We start from the raw sequence: 17,920 nt of genomic DNA on the forward strand, positions 1-17,920 counted from the left end.
ATATTCATGTGAAAGAAAACCATTCCAAAGTCAGAAATTTTACCTGTGATTTCCCCCCAAAAAGACCCCCTTCCAGTCACAGAGAATAAAGTAGAAAGGAAAAATAAAACAAAAGGTTGATAATGACTGGTTCCTCCCAGTGGTCACTCAGGGAACATATGAAGTGAATAAAAAACTGTGATGAGAAAAAGTGCTCCACTGACACTATGCAATTATTACTGGGATGTGAACTGCAATTTGAAGAGTGTAAAAATAAATATATTATGTGAAAGCAAAAAAAAGAACACCATGACAGGAGTCATCTTATTCAAAACCTGTGTTCCAAAAACATAAGAAAAGTGAGTAGTATTATATTCATATGATTCCTATATAAATCACATTTTCTTACATTATGAACATCATTTCAATATTAATTTGAAACAAGACTATTACACACCAATGCCATGGGGCCAAATCTTGCAAATGTGAGAAAAAGACTCAACAGAAGGACTGTGGTTACTGGAAATTGTACTTAAAAATAATAGCAGGAAGGAACCATCAGCCACAACAGTGCTCCAGCCCAAAGTGTCTGCACAGGCAGGCACACACTGTGCCACCCAGTATACTTGGAATGCCCTTCCTCTCCACCCTGCCAAGCCACCCTGACGCCCTCCCACTAACTGCTCTGGAAATTTGTTTTCTGCTGTATTTCCCACAAGATGTGAAAAAATGTAAGGGATGGAAAAGGAAGGAGAAGAATTCAAGCAAATTCTCAGTTGTCTCCTTTATCTTCCAAACCTTTCTTCAAGTATCACCTTTTTTGTGACACACAAAAGAAAGAAAATATTTGGAAGAGTGAGATACAGAGGCAGACTGCAGCACAGCTCAGCTGTTATGGAGATCATAACAGACAGGAATACCTACCCATTCCTAATTTCTAAATACTTTACATACTTGTGGGGAAATGTCTTTTCTATATAATACCTCTATTGAGCTCACATCAGCTTTTTGTAATCAACATGTGCTCTACATTAAAATTACAAATCCTACTGAATACAGAAGATTATTTTGCTAACAAATTCCATTATCTGCTTTTAGGATAGCATAGTCTTACACAGTTCTAAAGAAAGTACAGAAAGTGAACCTATAGTTAAAATTAAGTCATTCACAGCGTTGAGACTACCCTTGGGCCAAAGACTGCAGTATTGTAATATTTAACTCTCTTTCCAGATTTTATTATTTATCACACAGACCTTGTATAACTGCTCCAGCATATGGACTATCTGTAACATCATATGCTATGCACTTTGGACACCTCAAAAGAATAGGTAATCAAAGAACTGGAGGGAATTTTTTATTGCTTAGCAGACTTTCTCAGGTTTAGTCCTTACATGTGATTCACTGAGGAGATGAACCATACCCACATCTTATTCATACATTCTGTGTATTTTTGAAAAGCAATGCATTAAGACTCTTCAGCACGTAAAGGCCTACTTAAACCCGGAACAGCTTCCACTGTGCCTTCACAGCTCAACAAGCTGGAAAATCTTGGATGACAGTGCCCCTCTCTGGTCAGAAGAGATGAGTGCATATTTGCCGGTTCTTACAAAACCTGGACTCTTGACTAGTGATCTACTTTAAAACTATCCAAAACGCTCTGATTAAGAGCGACAAAATGTTCAGATACTAACTTGGAGTTGAATATTCTTCCCTGATTTATAACCAGAATATGTTGGCTTTCATCACATGAAACCTATAGTATGCTGTGTCACTCAAGAGCATATTTTACATTTAATATACTCATCAGAGCCGAAGCTATCCCAGAGGGCGAGTCACAATACCTCCAAGCTCCAATTAAAGGTTGAGATTCTGAACCAAAACTCATATTTTTAAACTCAAAAGTTATACATTACCTTGGGAAAAGCACAACAGCTGCACCCACAAGGCATCAAGCTTGGATTGGTGTACTATGGTCCACAAGTAAATAACTAGCAAAAGGACACAAATTACCTGCATCTTGGTCCACAGCCTCCACTCTTATCACAAACTCCCCTGGATCACGGTTTTCATGAACAGCAGTCTCATAAAGTTGCTTCAGAAATATTGGGGTCTCATCATTCACATCAAGAACGATGACGGTTAGAACTTGTGTGGCAGAGAGAGCTGGGCTGCCATCATCAAGAGCTATGAGTGTCAAACTGTAGCGCTCCTGAACCTCATGGTCTAGAAACTGGGCTGTAGTTAAGAGTCCTAATTTAAAGAAAAAAGGTTTTAAAAAAGTATCCTGCTCCAGGTTAAGATCCTAGCTGTTCCAGCACTCACAGCTTCAATGCAGCATTACCACCACTGCTGCAAGGTATCTAGACTTTGCAGTCATTCATTACCTGTGATTCCCTCTACAGTGCTAATTAGCCCAGAAATACTGCCTTTGGCATCCAGAGAAATTTGGATTAATGGAAAATTCAAGTGAAGCTCAGACATTGCTTATTACATAACTTCTGGCTTAACTTTTAACTTTATTTAACTTAAATGTTTGTCTTCTTTTGCACGTAAGTTATGCAGTTAGGAGCTTTATAAATTAGTGTCAGCTGCATCATGTAATGGATTCAAAATCAGAATAAGAACCAGAAAATACTACAACTATTAAGGTGATATTTGCATTGTGAGAAAATAGTATAATAGTTAGAAACCAGAGACTTTCAGGGGACTGAAGAACAAAATTCATCAGCACTTTGAGCCTCCACTGAACACATTCCACCCACAGTGTAATGCAAACTCCTTGATCTCAACTTTGCCTTTCCTCATGAGTACATATCACAACATATGTGTGCACGTGCTTTAAGTATGCATCATTCCAAAATCAGAATGAAGTATTTCACTGCACCCATTTTCTTCCCACCTTCCTTAATGCACTATTGGAAGATGCCCCAGTACACCTACACAACACAGTAACAGTGTTATGCCAAAATTTTTGAGCTAAGTCTCACAGAGCTTGACCGCTGTGTGCTGTACTGCCCTGCTTGTATAGTGCTCTGCCCAAGGCAATCACACCTGAGGACGGTAAGTCATCTGAGCAGAGTGCCACACTAATATGGTATTTCACTATTGCATGGTATGCATTCCCAAATGTTACTGTGAAAATCACAACACAAGAAACCCCAGAGAAGAGAAGTTGCAGTACCTGTGATTTTATCCAGTACAAATGCTTTGTTTTCATTGCCTGAAAGAATGTGATACGTTACTTGTCCATTTCTTCCTTCATCTGGATCCTTTGCAATTATGTGGTGTACAAGGAAGCCCACGTCCACATCCTCCAGGACATAGGAAACAGGCGAAGACATAAAACTGGGACTGTTGTCATTGATATCTAAAATAACAATTTTCACAGCCAGGGAATCCAGCCGGCGATCAGTCAAATTTATTGCCTGGTCTTCTGCAAACACCGTTAAGATCACAGAATGAGTAGTCTCCCTGTCTAGTGAAGAAGCTGTGGTCAAGGTGCCATACAAAGGGTGAATAAGAAATGGATTTTCACCCACGTCACTAATTTCTAAGGAGTACTCTATTTTGCTGTTCAGAAAACTGCCATCTCCATCCTTTGCATTAAATGTGTAAACCAGAGTGCCAACAGGTACATTTTCTTCTATGCCAATCACTACAAAGTCATCTTGAAAATATGGAGAATGATCATTCTTATCTTCCACATCAATACTTAGGAGAACAGTGCTATTTTGGGGGGGATTATTATAATCCTTTATAATAACTTGCAAAAGAAAGTGTGAATCTGTTTCATAGTCAAGCTCCTTAGAAAGATAAAGGTCTCCTGTCAAGCTGTCTATTTCAAAATGAACATTATCTTCTTTAGCAATACTGAAATGCAGTTTCCTGTTAAGTGCCAGATGGTTACCCGGTACCTTCAGAGAATCCAAAACTTGTGCAGGTTTAAAATTTTCAGGTATGACCAAGTGCTTGAAGTCTTGAGAGAAGCCAGATTTCCCACTGGGAAGTGGGATCACCTGCAACCAAAACATAAAGTTGAATATTTAATATAAATTGAATTTTAATGTAAAACTGCAAGGTTTTCCCACTGTAATTATGAATATTGCAATGTGTAGTGGACTGACCCTGACTGGATGCCAGGTACCAGCAAAGCTGCTTTCTCACTCCCCTGTGCCACTGGACAGGGGACAGAAAACATAATAAAGGTTCATGAGCTGAGATAAGGGCAAGGACCAATCACTCAGCAAATACCACGATAGCCAAAACAGACTAGAATTAGAGATATTAACTGAAGTTACTGCTAACAGCAGGATAATGAGAAGTAAAATATGACCTTAAAAACACACCTTCCCCCCCACCCCTCCCTCCTTCCGAGCTCTACCTGCTCCTCCAGGGGTGCAGGGAGACAGGGAATGAGGGTTACATCACCCATTGCTTCTCCCATTGCTCAGGGAGAGGACTCCTTTAACTCTCTAACTGTGGGAACAGCATTTGCCTTGCCTGGACCGAAGCATGTTACTACAAGCTATCCAAAATTAACCATCTTTAGGGTGAGTTGAAAAGCGCAGCCTCAATGACATCCAGCCTCTGACAGAGGAATGCACAGGTGGCCTGAACAAAGCAGCCCCACTGTGGCTCCACGAGCAGCAGGTGGCTTGCTATGGAATAAGCACATGCTGCATTTCACACTCCCATGAAGAGCAGCCCTGTATAAACCAGTGCAGAGAAATGAGATATTCTTATACCAGGTTATAGAGACAGAATTCAGAAAAGAGAGAAACTTACTGCAGAAAACAAAAAAGTCTACTCTTCTCCACTTCTAGCCCCACTTGATATTTATTTTATTTTCTACCTACCTGAATATCTTCATCTTATTTTCCAGTGTTTCCAATGATCAATGATTTCCAATCATTTCCAATTTCCAACGATTCTAATGCACAAGCATCATCTATTTGCAAGATGATTCAGAATGCTGTTGTGCATTCTTAACAAATCAAAAAGAGTCTGCCCTCTCATTTCCTCTCTCAACAGAAAAACAGCTAAGGAAAATTACCATATGACAAGGTGCTTACAATTTTGAACTTCTTCCTTTTTCCAGTTTATTTCCCAACCTTCTCCCAGAATCGTTTTTCTTCCCCTCAAAGAAACTAAGCATTTAACATAATTGTTCTATCTATCTATCTATCTATCTTACAGTGCAAATAAGTACCTGGATGTAAATAGCAGCACGTCCTTGAAGCGAAGGCATCCCCTGGTCCTTGGCTGTGACTGTCATTCTGTAGTCGGATTTCTCAGCATGTGACAGAGGCTGGGTTGTTCTTAACTCTCCACTGACAGCATCAATCTGAAAGTATCCTATATCCCCTTCTGTGGGGTAAAAATGGATATGCGTTATTGCAAATCAGTAACAGCTTGCCTCCATAGTACTGAACATTGAAATGAACAGTGAAAAAGAGCAGGACCCAGAAGGAAAGGAACCTGCTGCGCTCATTTGGATCTCTCTGGCTTGTTTGGTTCACCTCCTCTTCTTTCACTGAGTACAGTTATTATAAATCACTTAATGTGGATTGAGAAAAACATGGAGAGAAACTCCATAGAGTACTAAAGCAACTGCCCAGTTTCATACCAACTTCACTCACACCAGTGGTGTGTGCATCAGGAGGGCAACAGATAGCCCATGACTGGTCTTCCTATTTCTAACCTTAGCAGACAGGGCCAGAGAAAGAATTAAGTAAGAATTAATTAAGAATTAGTTAGTCTCCAAACTGACACGAAGGGTCAAGTATCTCCTGTGAGTTGAAGATTATGGGGCCAGCAAAGAGCACTGTTGACCCCTATGATACACCTTGACTGCAGCAATGCCACCAGCCCTGCTTGTGCTCTGCCAGCAGCCAGTTGGGGACAGCTGCAATCTTACAGTAAGCTGTTGCAGGGCAACATGTGAATATTGGAAATTATGCTTATATCTTTCATCAAGGACTGGTGGCACCCTAATAAGTGGCTTTTAATAAAAGTTATTACTTGCAGCCACACCATTTATTTGAGAGTTGCAAAGAATACTTTTACCAGAAATGAATAAATAGCTCTTCATGATTTAGAATTACAGAATCATTTAAGCTGAAAAATATCCTTAAGATCAAGTGGATGATCTTTAACTCAACACAGCCAAGTTCACTAAACCATATCCCTAAGTACCATGTCTAGGTGTCTTTTAAATAACTCTGAGGAAGGTGACTCTACCACCTCCCTGGGCAGTCTGTTCCAATGTTTGACAAATTATTAAGTAAAGGAATTTTTCCTAATATCAAATTTAAACCTCCCCTGGAAAAAGAGACTGACACATAGCTCTCCCATTTTTAAGAAATGGAATACAAATTACTTTCAAATTTTAGTAAAATGGGAAAGTATCTATTACTTTGTATTCATCACCAGAAACAGGGAAAATCACAATTATTATAACTACTTCTCTCTTAGAATACCATCCAAACAGATTTCTGTTATGTGAATTTTTAATAAGGTGAGCTAGTGGGTTAAATAAAGTCATGCACCATAACAGCTGCTATTATAGTAAGCAACTGTGGTAAAAATAAATTCAGTGCAGATGCAGTACACAAAACACACACAAAGAACTATATTTCCATAAGCACCTAAGTAAGCATGAAGTTGTTTACATTCTCCAAATCTGAACTCCAAATTAGTTAACTGCACATATAGATAGTTCACTTTTGTATCCAATTATATCATTTGCAACTGTAAAATATTTGCACCTGTAACATTTGAAGAAAAAAAACACTCGGCAAACTAGTTAGAAAACTGGGTTTTCACAACCAACAAATAGGATTTTTTTCAATATTGTTCTGTTATTTTTTGCATGAATATAGCTTTCTAATTCTCCATCAGTCCCTCCTGGGTTGAGTCTTGCTGGCTGGAACATTAACAAGGAAATTGCTAACAAAAGGAAACAATATATAGAGACAATTATATTGAATGAGACAGTCTTGCATTTTGCATTTTCCATGGTAGTTTCAAAATATTAATGCTGCTATATTACTGTTTTCATAAATAGCTTTTGGTTTACTTTCCTGGTGTACGTCCCAACAATACGTCTACAGTCGCAGATCCACTATTTTGTTTTGTTCCGTATAATGTTTCATGACAGAAAATCCCAGCTAAGGAAAAGTCACAGGAGATATGAGAAACAGAACATATAATGTGAATTGCATGGATATATTTTCAGTATTTTGCTAAAACCTACACTTACAGTTACACTAAAATTCAAATATTGCATGAAATAGTTCTGTGCACATTTTGGTGGCAATAAAAGTAACAAAAAAAATCTGAAAATATTGGAAAGAGACATTGTATAGAAGAGAAACCCCTTGGGATTTACATTTTCTAAGTGTTTTGCATTTTCATTTTTTTTATCTGGTACCACACTATAAGGACAGTCAAACCTGAAATGCCCCATGTCTATTTTTATGGTATTTTTATCAAACTATTTTAAAAATGCATTCTAAGTATAGCCATTTGAATGAAAGCCAGAAAAAACTTTTACACTGAGAAAAAAGTTTAACACCTATCCAGCATGTCAGTCATTGTTCTGAAAGCTCATGCTCCCTGAATTTCCAAAAACATTTCCTTAGCTCTCATCTCCATAAGTCACCTGAATTAGACAACTGCTGCTTATATCATATACATCCTAAATGTGTCCTTTTGTGTCTGAGGAGAAAAGGAAGAAAGTATATGAGAAATGGATAAGAAATAAGGAAACTGGAAAGAGCAGATGAAGCACGAAACAGAAAAAAATTGAATCTCTCTATACCTAGACTCTAATGGCCCCAGTCTCTTCTTGAGCTTGCAAAAGTAACCTGGCAATAAATACATATATTTTTACAATTAATTTTTTAACCTCTGCCTTGTCCCACCTGTTGGCCAGACTTTCATTTGCATGAGGTTCTCCAAAACTCAGACACTCTCTCAGCTCTGTGCTCTCAAAGATGATCACAGAAACTGTGATTTAAAAAGAAAAAAAAAAAATAAAAGAAACACCAAGCAATGTGTTACTGTGAACTCTGGCTGGCTGAACATTCGGGCCTTACAGAAACTGGCATTTAGGCAAAATGGCCCAGAGAGCAGACACAAAATAGCACTAGAGATTTCTCAGAGATTAGTGACCTCAGCACTATATTTTTACCTCATTTCTTGAACAACTGCTTCTTTCCTAGGTGTTAAAATACTTAGTGCCCTGACCATGTCCTTTTCCTTTGAGATGATGGAAAAGTTGCTTCCCTTAGCAGAAAAGAGGAAGGCAATGCCATGGCTCCCAGAGAACCTGAACATGATGAGGGCTCCTGCAGAAATGTAACCCTCTGCAGCTCTAGGAATGCTCCCTGCATGCTGCTTGCTACTTATTCTGGAGAACAAGGACTTCTTCACAGACACATGGACAGCACTTCCCAATTTGTGATGTTAGCAGTGTAACTAGACTTCTCTTGGCACTTGCACGGCCAAGGGCTAATGTTGCATTCACATAATTACTCAAAATGTAACTGTAGAAGCCTCTGTCAATGCTAGTCTTAACACACAAAGCAGTAGTTCCAGATGCCCTACAAATATACATTAATTTCTGTTATAAATGCTATACTACACCCTTTGATAGTCATAAAGAAGAGCAGGCAAACCACTTTCCTACTGTCAGCATCACGACAGAATAAACAGTACACACAGCTGGGATTAACCTCCCTCTGAATTAGTGATAACGGAGAAGTGGAGGTAGGGTCATGTGAGCACCCACTTCCATACACATACATTTTTATAGGATGATTTGCTTTGATTTTCTAGGAAGAGGAAGGGACATTTTGAAGGAAACACTTCCCTGTAACTTAAAATTCGCCTGGTATGTAAACCTCATCGTTCTTTTACAGATTTTTGCTCATATATTTTGTTGTCAATTGTCATTAATATTCCTGCATAGCTTAATATACTGCTGCTGTCTTGACATTTCTTTAACATCTCAAGAATATTAAAAATTACCCAGCAACATTTACAAGCTTAACAGCTGGCACTTGCAGCTCATCTTGTGGCAGTCCCATGACTGAAGGATAGAGCACTGGTCTGCATGGAGTTCCCCAATTAACCTGCTGTCTCTCAGTTTAACAAATATGGCTGAAAATCAGATCATATTTCTTCTTCATCTTTAAGTACTGAACAATGTCCCAGAACTAGAAAATACTATTTTAAATATAAACCAGGCAAAAACTTCACCATGAAACAGAAGACCAGATGTTAAAGGCTGTGAGCCAACTAACAACAACAAAAATTAGTATCAGAGAAGCTCAGCTGTTTCTGGATTTGTTTATCAGGAAAATATCTAGTTCCACCAAGGCTGGGAAGGATTTTTTAGTGGTTTTTCAATTTGAAAGGGGGGGAAAGATGGGGGTGTGTTTGCTGCTGTTTTTATCCTTTTGTTCTTTCCAGAGACAGCTTTTGCAAGACCAGTCATATTTTGTGTAGCTAGTCATTTTTATAATTTGGACTCTTTCTTTCTCCTTTCTGGGGCTCTACAGTGAAGTCAGTAAGAAAATCCAATGTGCTGTTTGAAGGAAGGGGATATAGTTAGATACATGAACAGGCCATGAACAGGCCGAGACCCCTGAAAAACACTTCCTGTATTGCTTGGCCATCACTCTTCGAACAAAGGGTTGCACACTACTCATTCCCTTTTTCACAAGGGGGATCTTTTTTGTGCAAAATATTCTTACTCACAATGTCACAAAGTCTAAGACACCATCCAATTCCCTCTGGAATATAAGCAGTCATTTATATCTGAATTAAGGGAATAATGTTTTCTTGCTCTGATGAAACAGTAGGCTCTACTTGCAAATTACTATAGGTTACAAATCCCAACCTTAAAAAGTATTGATTACATTAAACTTGTAGAATAGAACATAAACCAAACAAAAAGAAATGGTTCTGCTCCTGGTAGCTCTTGTTTTGAAGCAACACTGAAGGAAAGCAGGAGGAACAGACCTGTCTTCCCTCCTGGTTACGGATGGAGTTCTCACTTTTATGGAAGTGTAGCAAGTGGTATGCAGCAAAACCAGACATCACCTTATGTCTCCTACTGGTATTAATGCCCCAGTCCTACTCATGCTCTAATTTAGGACTGCTCTGTTACTAATTTCACTGCAAACAAAACTGGATCCTATAGTTTACCCCAGAAGTGAACTACTACATCTGGGAATTATGGGAAAAATTAAAGAACTGTTTTTAAGCAGCTATGCTATGTCAGGTTAACACAGTGCTAAGCAAAGGGTGGAACCTGAACTAAAACCCACAAACCCCATTGTTTACTCAGATTATCTGCTGATCCCTCTGATCCCTGTCTCAGACTGTCACAAACTGTTATTTTAGCAGGAAAATTTTCAACTGGCTATGGGAAAAGGGAGAACATTTTTCCTTTAAGATATTAAACAACTGACTAAAATACTCAGCTGTACAGTACAAGGTCATGGTCCTACTCTTTTCTGAGTGCTGTTTGAACAATCTCTACCAGCCACAGAAGCAACTAAACCCTGTGAAAGATGGGGCAGAGAGCGAAGGGAGGCAAGGCAGCTGCTTGCACATCCTTAGATACTTTGTAAGACACAAGATGGTGCTGATTCCTATTTACAAAGGCAGCTTTATTTGGTCAGACACAAAATAAACATGTATGATACACGGCTTTCTAAAATGCTAGTTATTTTAATGTATCTTTCTGTATTAGAAAACCATTTAAATTCTTACCTGATTCTACTGAATATAATACAACACCGTTGTTTCCAGAATCCAAGTCTTTTGCAAAGATGGTGGTAACAAGCGTCCCTGATGGCTGCCCTTCCAAAACCTGTCACCAAACAGTTTATAAATTATAAATTCTGTAATTTTATAAAGTTTATAAATTATTTGCAATTATACATGGATAAAGCCAGTCTTAAAACAAATCCCTCGCCATAACACGAGAGCTTAGCTGCTGCTCCATTCTCCACTTCAGCAGTATTTACGGCAAGTGCAATGAGCATTTCTGGAGACGGTTAAACAACAGAGTTGCAGCAGCCCTCTGCCGCGGTCTGCATAGAGCGCTAACTCGAGCATCTTTCCCACAGCTCGGAGGTGGGAAATGAAGCGAGCAGCACTAGGCTGGCGCTGTCCCCGAGAGCCGGCGGCTCTGGGAAGCCCCGCAGTTGGCGGTTTGGCCGCGGGGCGGCGCTGCCCGCGCGGTTCCCGGCGCACCTGGCGGCGCAGCGCCCCCTGCGGGAAGCGCGGCGCGTGGTCGTTGCGGTCGCGCACGGAGATGCGCACGGCGGCCGTGGCGCTGCGCCGGGGCCGGCCCGCGTCCGTCACCAGCACCCGCAGCTCGTGGTGCGCCCGCTCCTCCCGGTCCAGCGCCGCCCAGTTTATGATTTCACCTGGCGGCCAAGGAAAAGGGGGGAGAAAGGGAGTTAGGCGTTTAGCGTACGCTAGCACTCATCTTAGCCCGTGCAATTATGCATTTGATTTCATGTGTAATAATGATACGTGCCCTCTGATACATCTGATCACTGACACGAAAACCTCAGCTTTTCAAACCCCATTCTGTAGAAACATCTGTCAATAGCAATTTTGCAAATGTACTTTAGAGCCCTACGACATCTTTTCCTGAACACTGGGCACCCCAGAGCAAAGGTATAAAACAGTGTGAACCAAAATGCTGACCTTCCAAAGAAATCCATCTGGCCTTCACCACACTTCAGGACACGTAATACATGAGCACTGGGGTTTAACTGCTGACAAGGGGCCATTATTAATTACGTACATTAATCATAAACTCTTATGCTCCCATGCATTCTGGTAAACCCAGCAAATAAATCTGACCAGTCTTCTCCCCATCTACTTAGTGATATCCAATATAACCAGAGATTTGCGGTTGACCAAAGCTTATCACACAGATAACCACATGGTTTTTTTTATATCTTCTTGGTTAACTTCCGGTATTCTGTTTGCCTGTAAGCTTCCGTGAGTGTACTCAAAAGGAACCTGCTTTTATTTTGAGATTCATATAGAGAAATTCTGGGAATGCCTATTCACTCCACATGGGGACTGGACATCTGGAAATCGGAATTTTAAACAACAGATCTTTGCTCCCTACGTATTATTTTGCTAAACTGGATTATTTACAGTGCCTGTGCCCCTTGAAGGATTCCCTTCCTTTAGGCTTTCCATGCTCTGCTCTCTGGTGTTATACGGTGTACACATAACCCCTATTACTTGAGGCTTTGGGGATTCACTGCAGAGTACACCCTATGCTGTGAAAAATTTCTCACAGCCAATTTGACTTCTGTGATGCCATGTACAACACTAACTCGGTTTTGATGTCAGTTACAGAAACATTCACAAGTATTTTAAATCACTTTGTCTAATTTCATGAGTACCTTTATAGTTACTTACAGCTGATCTGTACTTTTCAACTCTACTTGATCACAGGCAAAAAAAATTACCATATGAACTACTGAAGTTATAACTTAAAACTTCTTTTTTTTTTTGGCCAAACACTAAAACTTATGACCAAGTGACATGAACAAAGTCATGAAAAATATAAAATCCTAGGGGCTAGTCCATCTTTCACGAAAATGTACTTGGTTTATTTCATTCCCCAAATTGTGAAGCTCAGAGTTAAAATATTTATATATCAAGCAAAAAGATTCACAGCAGTTCCTGAAAGCTTTATACTTCACTTCCATACCCTTAGGGAAGGCTGCTTTCCAAAAGCAGTATTAGGCAGATTATAAATCATAAAATGCTACCTGTGTTGGAATTAATCTTGAAATATTTTCCATCAGACAAGAGGAAATAGGAAAGCTGTCCATTTCTTCCTGAGTCTTTGTCAATGGCTGTAATGGTGCCAACCACACCACTGGGAATTGGATTTTCCTCAATTTCAAAGAAGTAGCTCTCACGCATAAACATGGGAGAATGATCATTTTCATCCAGGACATTAACTATTATAGATGTACTTGCATTTTGCCTAAGGTTTTCATCCTGAGATGTGCTGACCAAGGCTCTAAAACTCAGCATTTGTGCACATTCATAGTTCAAGCGTTTCCGAAGATAAATCCAGCCAGTATCAGAGCTGATTCCAAATGCAACAGAATCAGTGCTAGGCTCTAAGGAATACGTCAGATTGGAAGTAATGCTGTGTGGATCAAGTGAGTGGGCTTGAACCTGAAGGATCTGGGCACCTGGAGAGGTAGCTTCACTGATTTCTACTTGATATACCAAGCTTTGGAAAACCAAAGTAGGGCCCATCTTCTGCTCTTCAATAACCACTGTCAACACCAGCAAAGAAGTCAGAGGAGGACTTCCACAGTCTTCGGCTGCTATGTGTAGAGTATATTCCTGCTGCTTTTCTGCAAACACTGTCCTGGTAAGGTTTACCACTCCAAGACTTGGATCAATGCTAAATGCATCTGACTGCTTGCTTGCAATACTGTATTTGATTGCCCCGTTTAGGCCACTGTCTTTGTCTTCTGCGTGAGCAATGTAGACAGCAGTGCCAGGAGGCTGGGTATGTGAGATGCTTACTTTATCAGATTTGGTAGGAAATACTGGGGGGTTGTCATTAATGTCTGTCACAGATATGTTGACTTGAGTGCTGCTGTAGACAGGGGAATTACCCAGCTGTGACTGAACAGTGAGCACCACAACAGGCTGAGCTTCGTGGTCAAGCTGTTTCTTGGTGCGGATAATGCCAACCTGGGGGTCGATAGAGAACTTTCCATGAGGATCACCAGAGCAAATTCTATAAGAAACCACCTCTAACGAATCTAGAAATAGAAACAACAACAAAAAATGTAAAAAAAAATAAAATAAAATATGGAAGTGATAACAAACATAGGCAAGAACATCTGGGGGGAATGCATGCTGCTAAATTCAATGGAATAAATGTAAGCTACACAGATGTTTGACATTCTTAGGCTTTTTATGCTTCCTTCTTCCCATCCCTGGAGCCCTTCAGAAAAACATGAATGAATACAGTTTGTCCACTTCTGCACTGTTTGATTTTCATCACACTGGTACTATAAAACTCTATAGAGAAAATCACATAATAGCCTCTTGTTTTTCCCTGATCTAAAATACAGAAAAAACATTCCTATAAATTAGTCTTGTGGGAGCAATTTCACTACACATAGGCATTTACTATAGCAAGGAATGAAACAAGTGGCAGTTCCCTGAAAAAAAAAAGTATTTTAATAAATTTACTGTTCATGGGTGATCACTGTTGTAACATTTATACATCAGATGCTACCTAAAGCACAAGCTGTCCAAAGATTCAGGCTTACTACCAAGGCCACCCCATGGGTGCTATCTCCACCCTGAGGACAGTCCTTCCCAAAAGAAGGAAATGGGAGGACCTGACTAATCAAGTTTGTATGAAATCTTGTCATCTACCACCTTATATTTACAGATCCATCATCAGGTTATTATGTGAACTCACGGATCCCGCTGCTCTGCATAGGAACCAAATACATACAGCTCTCAGGACAGGGCTTTTTATGACCAAGGACTGTCAGGAGCTAACCCATTTCCCTTTACAAATGATAACAAAACCAGATGGATTAAATATATTTTCAAAAGGTCCCACAAACATTCATCTGGACTTCCCTTAATTTGAGACAGTGTGGGGTTTTGTTTGGTCGTTTGGTTTTTTGACAGGTGGCCAAGAGCATTTCTTGAAGATCCTCTGAAACTTCTGAATACTTTCTTATATTAAGTATTGCTCTGAGATTTGGCTTGGATGGCTAATGCTTTAACATGAGCCAAACCGTCACACTTACTTGAACTTTCACAACATGCTTCCTATCTCCCCATTTACAATTACAGAAATCCATCAGGATGAAAATGGAGGCCATTGCCAATCTCTATGGACCACCAAGGAGCATACCATGAATCTCCAACTGTTCTAAAGAGCATCCTGATAAACCAGCCATTACACCAGTTGCTGTAAACACCAACACTAAATTCTATTTAATGCTTGACAGACTGAATGAATAACATGGAGGTTTATGGGGGAAATAAAAATCATCCACAGCTATTTCCAGTTAATGGTCACAACAAAAATACAACAATCTCTGACTGAGAATGTGACTTACTTGTAGGCTCTCTGGCCTTCACGGTGCCAATCACGCTGTCTTCAGGTGCATCTTCTGGAACAGAAAAGCTATACCGAGACCTCTCAAATGTGGCAGGAACCAAAACAGTCTGAAGGATGTTTACTGTGACAGCTGCATTGCTGGCAGAGGGAAGGCCACCCCCATCCCGTGCAGAAACAGTCAGGAGGATTGCAGAACGTGTCAGGTGGCCAAGAGCTGAGGTAAGGTAAATAATTCCTGAAAGTACACAGAAATAAAATAGCACTTAAGAGAGATGTAAGACCACATTCAGCAGGCTGTCAAATTAGTTTCAACATGTATCGCTACTCTAAGAGAAAAATCTCTTAGAAACCATGTGGACAAAAATCAGCACTCCCAATTCAATTTTTGAGAGCCAAGTTCTTTTAAAACTTTATGATCTTTACCATTCACAGAGCCACTGAAAGACAGCAAGTTCTGTTTCAAAACACAGTGTCCATAATTCTGATTTTAGAAACACAGATTCAGTTAAATCCTTAATGATGCTAAATTTTATTGCTACTACTAGTCTATAGCAACTTGGAAATGCATTGGGGTAGAAAAAAAGTATTGTTACAAATTAATTTATCTTTGCAAATGGTAAACTTAATGTTATTTCAAACAGACTGCAGAGACATTGCTTAAATAACTCCTGAAATAAAACATCCACACAAATGGAGTCAAAGCCCCAAAATATAAATATTAGGAGCAGGGGGCTCTGTGGAAAATATCTGGGAAACAATCACCTGCTGTCTGATCACAAGTTTCTGTCAAAATACCCTTTAATAGTGAATTCTAAGGTCCATTGAATTTTCAAGCTTCTAACAATTACATTTTATATAAACTGTATGAACTAATTCTTTGAAAATAATGCAATGTTCTGTCCCAAAATATAGTACTTTGAATGTTCATTCCTCAAGACAATATATTTGCAAAGTAAGTTTTTCAACATGAAAATGAAGATGAAAGGTGACCAAATGCAGGAAAATTTTTCTTAACAATGAGTGAGTTTAACTAAATATACACTAAATGCTAAAATCACAGTGTGTTAAGCAGTAAAATTGCAGTAAACTCCATTCAACTAATAGGGACAACCCTTTACATACCTACAGATATTTTTAAGAAATTACCTAGCTTTTTGTAGAAGCCGGTTAAGACACAGAACCTCTGGCAGTTCATTAAAACAAAACCTTTAAATGTTGGGCTACCTTTATAATTTCCTGACTGTTAAGACAAGTTTAGTAGGGATGATGTCTGCCATTCAAGTTGGACATTTAGTGGTTAGACAGGGTAAAACTAGCTTTAGCTCAAAGTGTCTTAGGAGAATCAATGCATGATTCAATGAGAATATATCTTCTCAGAATTCAGGGTGAAGCTACAACCTTAATTTTCTACAATCCATTTAATGCAGAATAATGGAAAACACATAAAATTCTTAGAAAGATTCAAATGTGCATGCATGCAATATATGTTCCAAATATACTGCCAAAAGACTATAATAAACTATGTCTTGATATGCTTAAAATGCAGTAAAAGGGTCTTCAGGATCAAGGAAAAATGCTTTTCACTAGCAAAAAAGGGACACTTATTCCAGTGTGACAAACCACACAAAAAGCTCAACATTGATTCAGATGGATTCAGGGTGCAGTAATGATCTAGCTCAGCTGAATCCAGCTTAGCTTTGCTAACAACTGATGCAATTCTAAGAAACAACCTTATTTTGGCTTTTAAATTTATTTTTTTTCTTCTGATCATTGAGTTTTATGATTACTTAAGCAGCTCAACAAAGTAGTCCTTCAAGGACACAAACTGTTGGCATTTCCCAAGGTAATCTGAGTAATTGTAGTTTGAAGGAAAAAGGGGTTTAACTATTTTTCCCCAGAGGGTAAACATATACACATGGATTTTTAATATAATTTCTGTCAAATTAATTTAAATCAAATGGACTATATGTTACTAATTTGACCAACTGGATATTTTTCTATTGACAAGGATATAAATATGTCTTCATTTAGATACTTCAAGAGGTATGTGGAGAACTGGAAAACTTCTACAGAAAAGCTGAAACTTAAACTTAACTCAAACTGAAAATCTTACTCTCAGAGGCGTAACTAAAGACTTCAGAACATCCTATAGCAAAGGGTGGAGCAAACAGTGCTCCATTCCAGGAGCTCTGAAGACTTGATGGAAAAGAATTATTTCAGAACCAAAGCTCCTTCTCTGCTGACCTAGACACATCTCAGCACATTCCATGCCAGTTCAGTTATAGAAAGCAGAAAGAAAATTAATAAAAGATTTGTTTTCTTTCTTCATTCTTTTGCTGTGTCCTAGGGAAAAAGGGGTATAGGCAAGTCCATTTCGCCAACTCAGCTCTCTTTTGCAGGACCAGGGACACCATAAGAAGAGTAGCAAAATGCAAGTAAAAAGTATGTGTTTTCCATATGGCTCCCTCCAACCTCAAAAACTGTAGTATGCAGAAATTTAATAGCCCATTTTGACTTTTTACTGTGTACATTCTGTTTATTTCAGCATTTGTAGGACTGGGCATTAGCTTTGCATCTGGTGACATATAATCTATAGAGACATTTGAGATAGCTCTGCCATATGCTGGTGCACAAGCCTCATTAGGCTCTGTTATCACACTACATGATGGGAAAGAAGTCATAGAAGAAAACAGCATCTGGGATTTCACTTTCTGTATCATTAGGTAAAACGGCAGACTGTGACTGAAATGGACTGTCAGGACCACTTTGGCC

General features: G+C 39.2%; 1 protein-coding gene across 1 annotated transcript in view; it reads right to left on the bottom strand.

The window, feature by feature from the left end:
* The window catches only part of DCHS2 (dachsous cadherin-related 2), a 107,022-nt gene that overhangs the window by 25,909 nt on the left and 63,193 nt on the right, over positions 1-17,920 (bottom strand). The window contains exons 4-10 of the mRNA XM_058838843.1: positions 15,147-15,383; positions 12,801-13,820; positions 11,122-11,426; positions 10,765-10,864; positions 5,189-5,346; positions 3,161-3,995; positions 1,990-2,229 (exon numbers count right to left, since the gene is read on the bottom strand). Of these exons, the coding sequence (XP_058694826.1) occupies positions 1,990-2,229; positions 3,161-3,995; positions 5,189-5,346; positions 10,765-10,864; positions 11,122-11,426; positions 12,801-13,820; positions 15,147-15,383 (2,895 nt within the window). The remainder of the gene's footprint in view (positions 1-1,989; positions 2,230-3,160; positions 3,996-5,188; positions 5,347-10,764; positions 10,865-11,121; positions 11,427-12,800; positions 13,821-15,146; positions 15,384-17,920) is intronic.

This window comes from Poecile atricapillus, chromosome 4 (assembly GCF_030490865.1).
Source record: "Poecile atricapillus isolate bPoeAtr1 chromosome 4, bPoeAtr1.hap1, whole genome shotgun sequence".
Classification (NCBI taxonomy): domain Eukaryota; kingdom Metazoa; phylum Chordata; class Aves; order Passeriformes; family Paridae; genus Poecile; species Poecile atricapillus.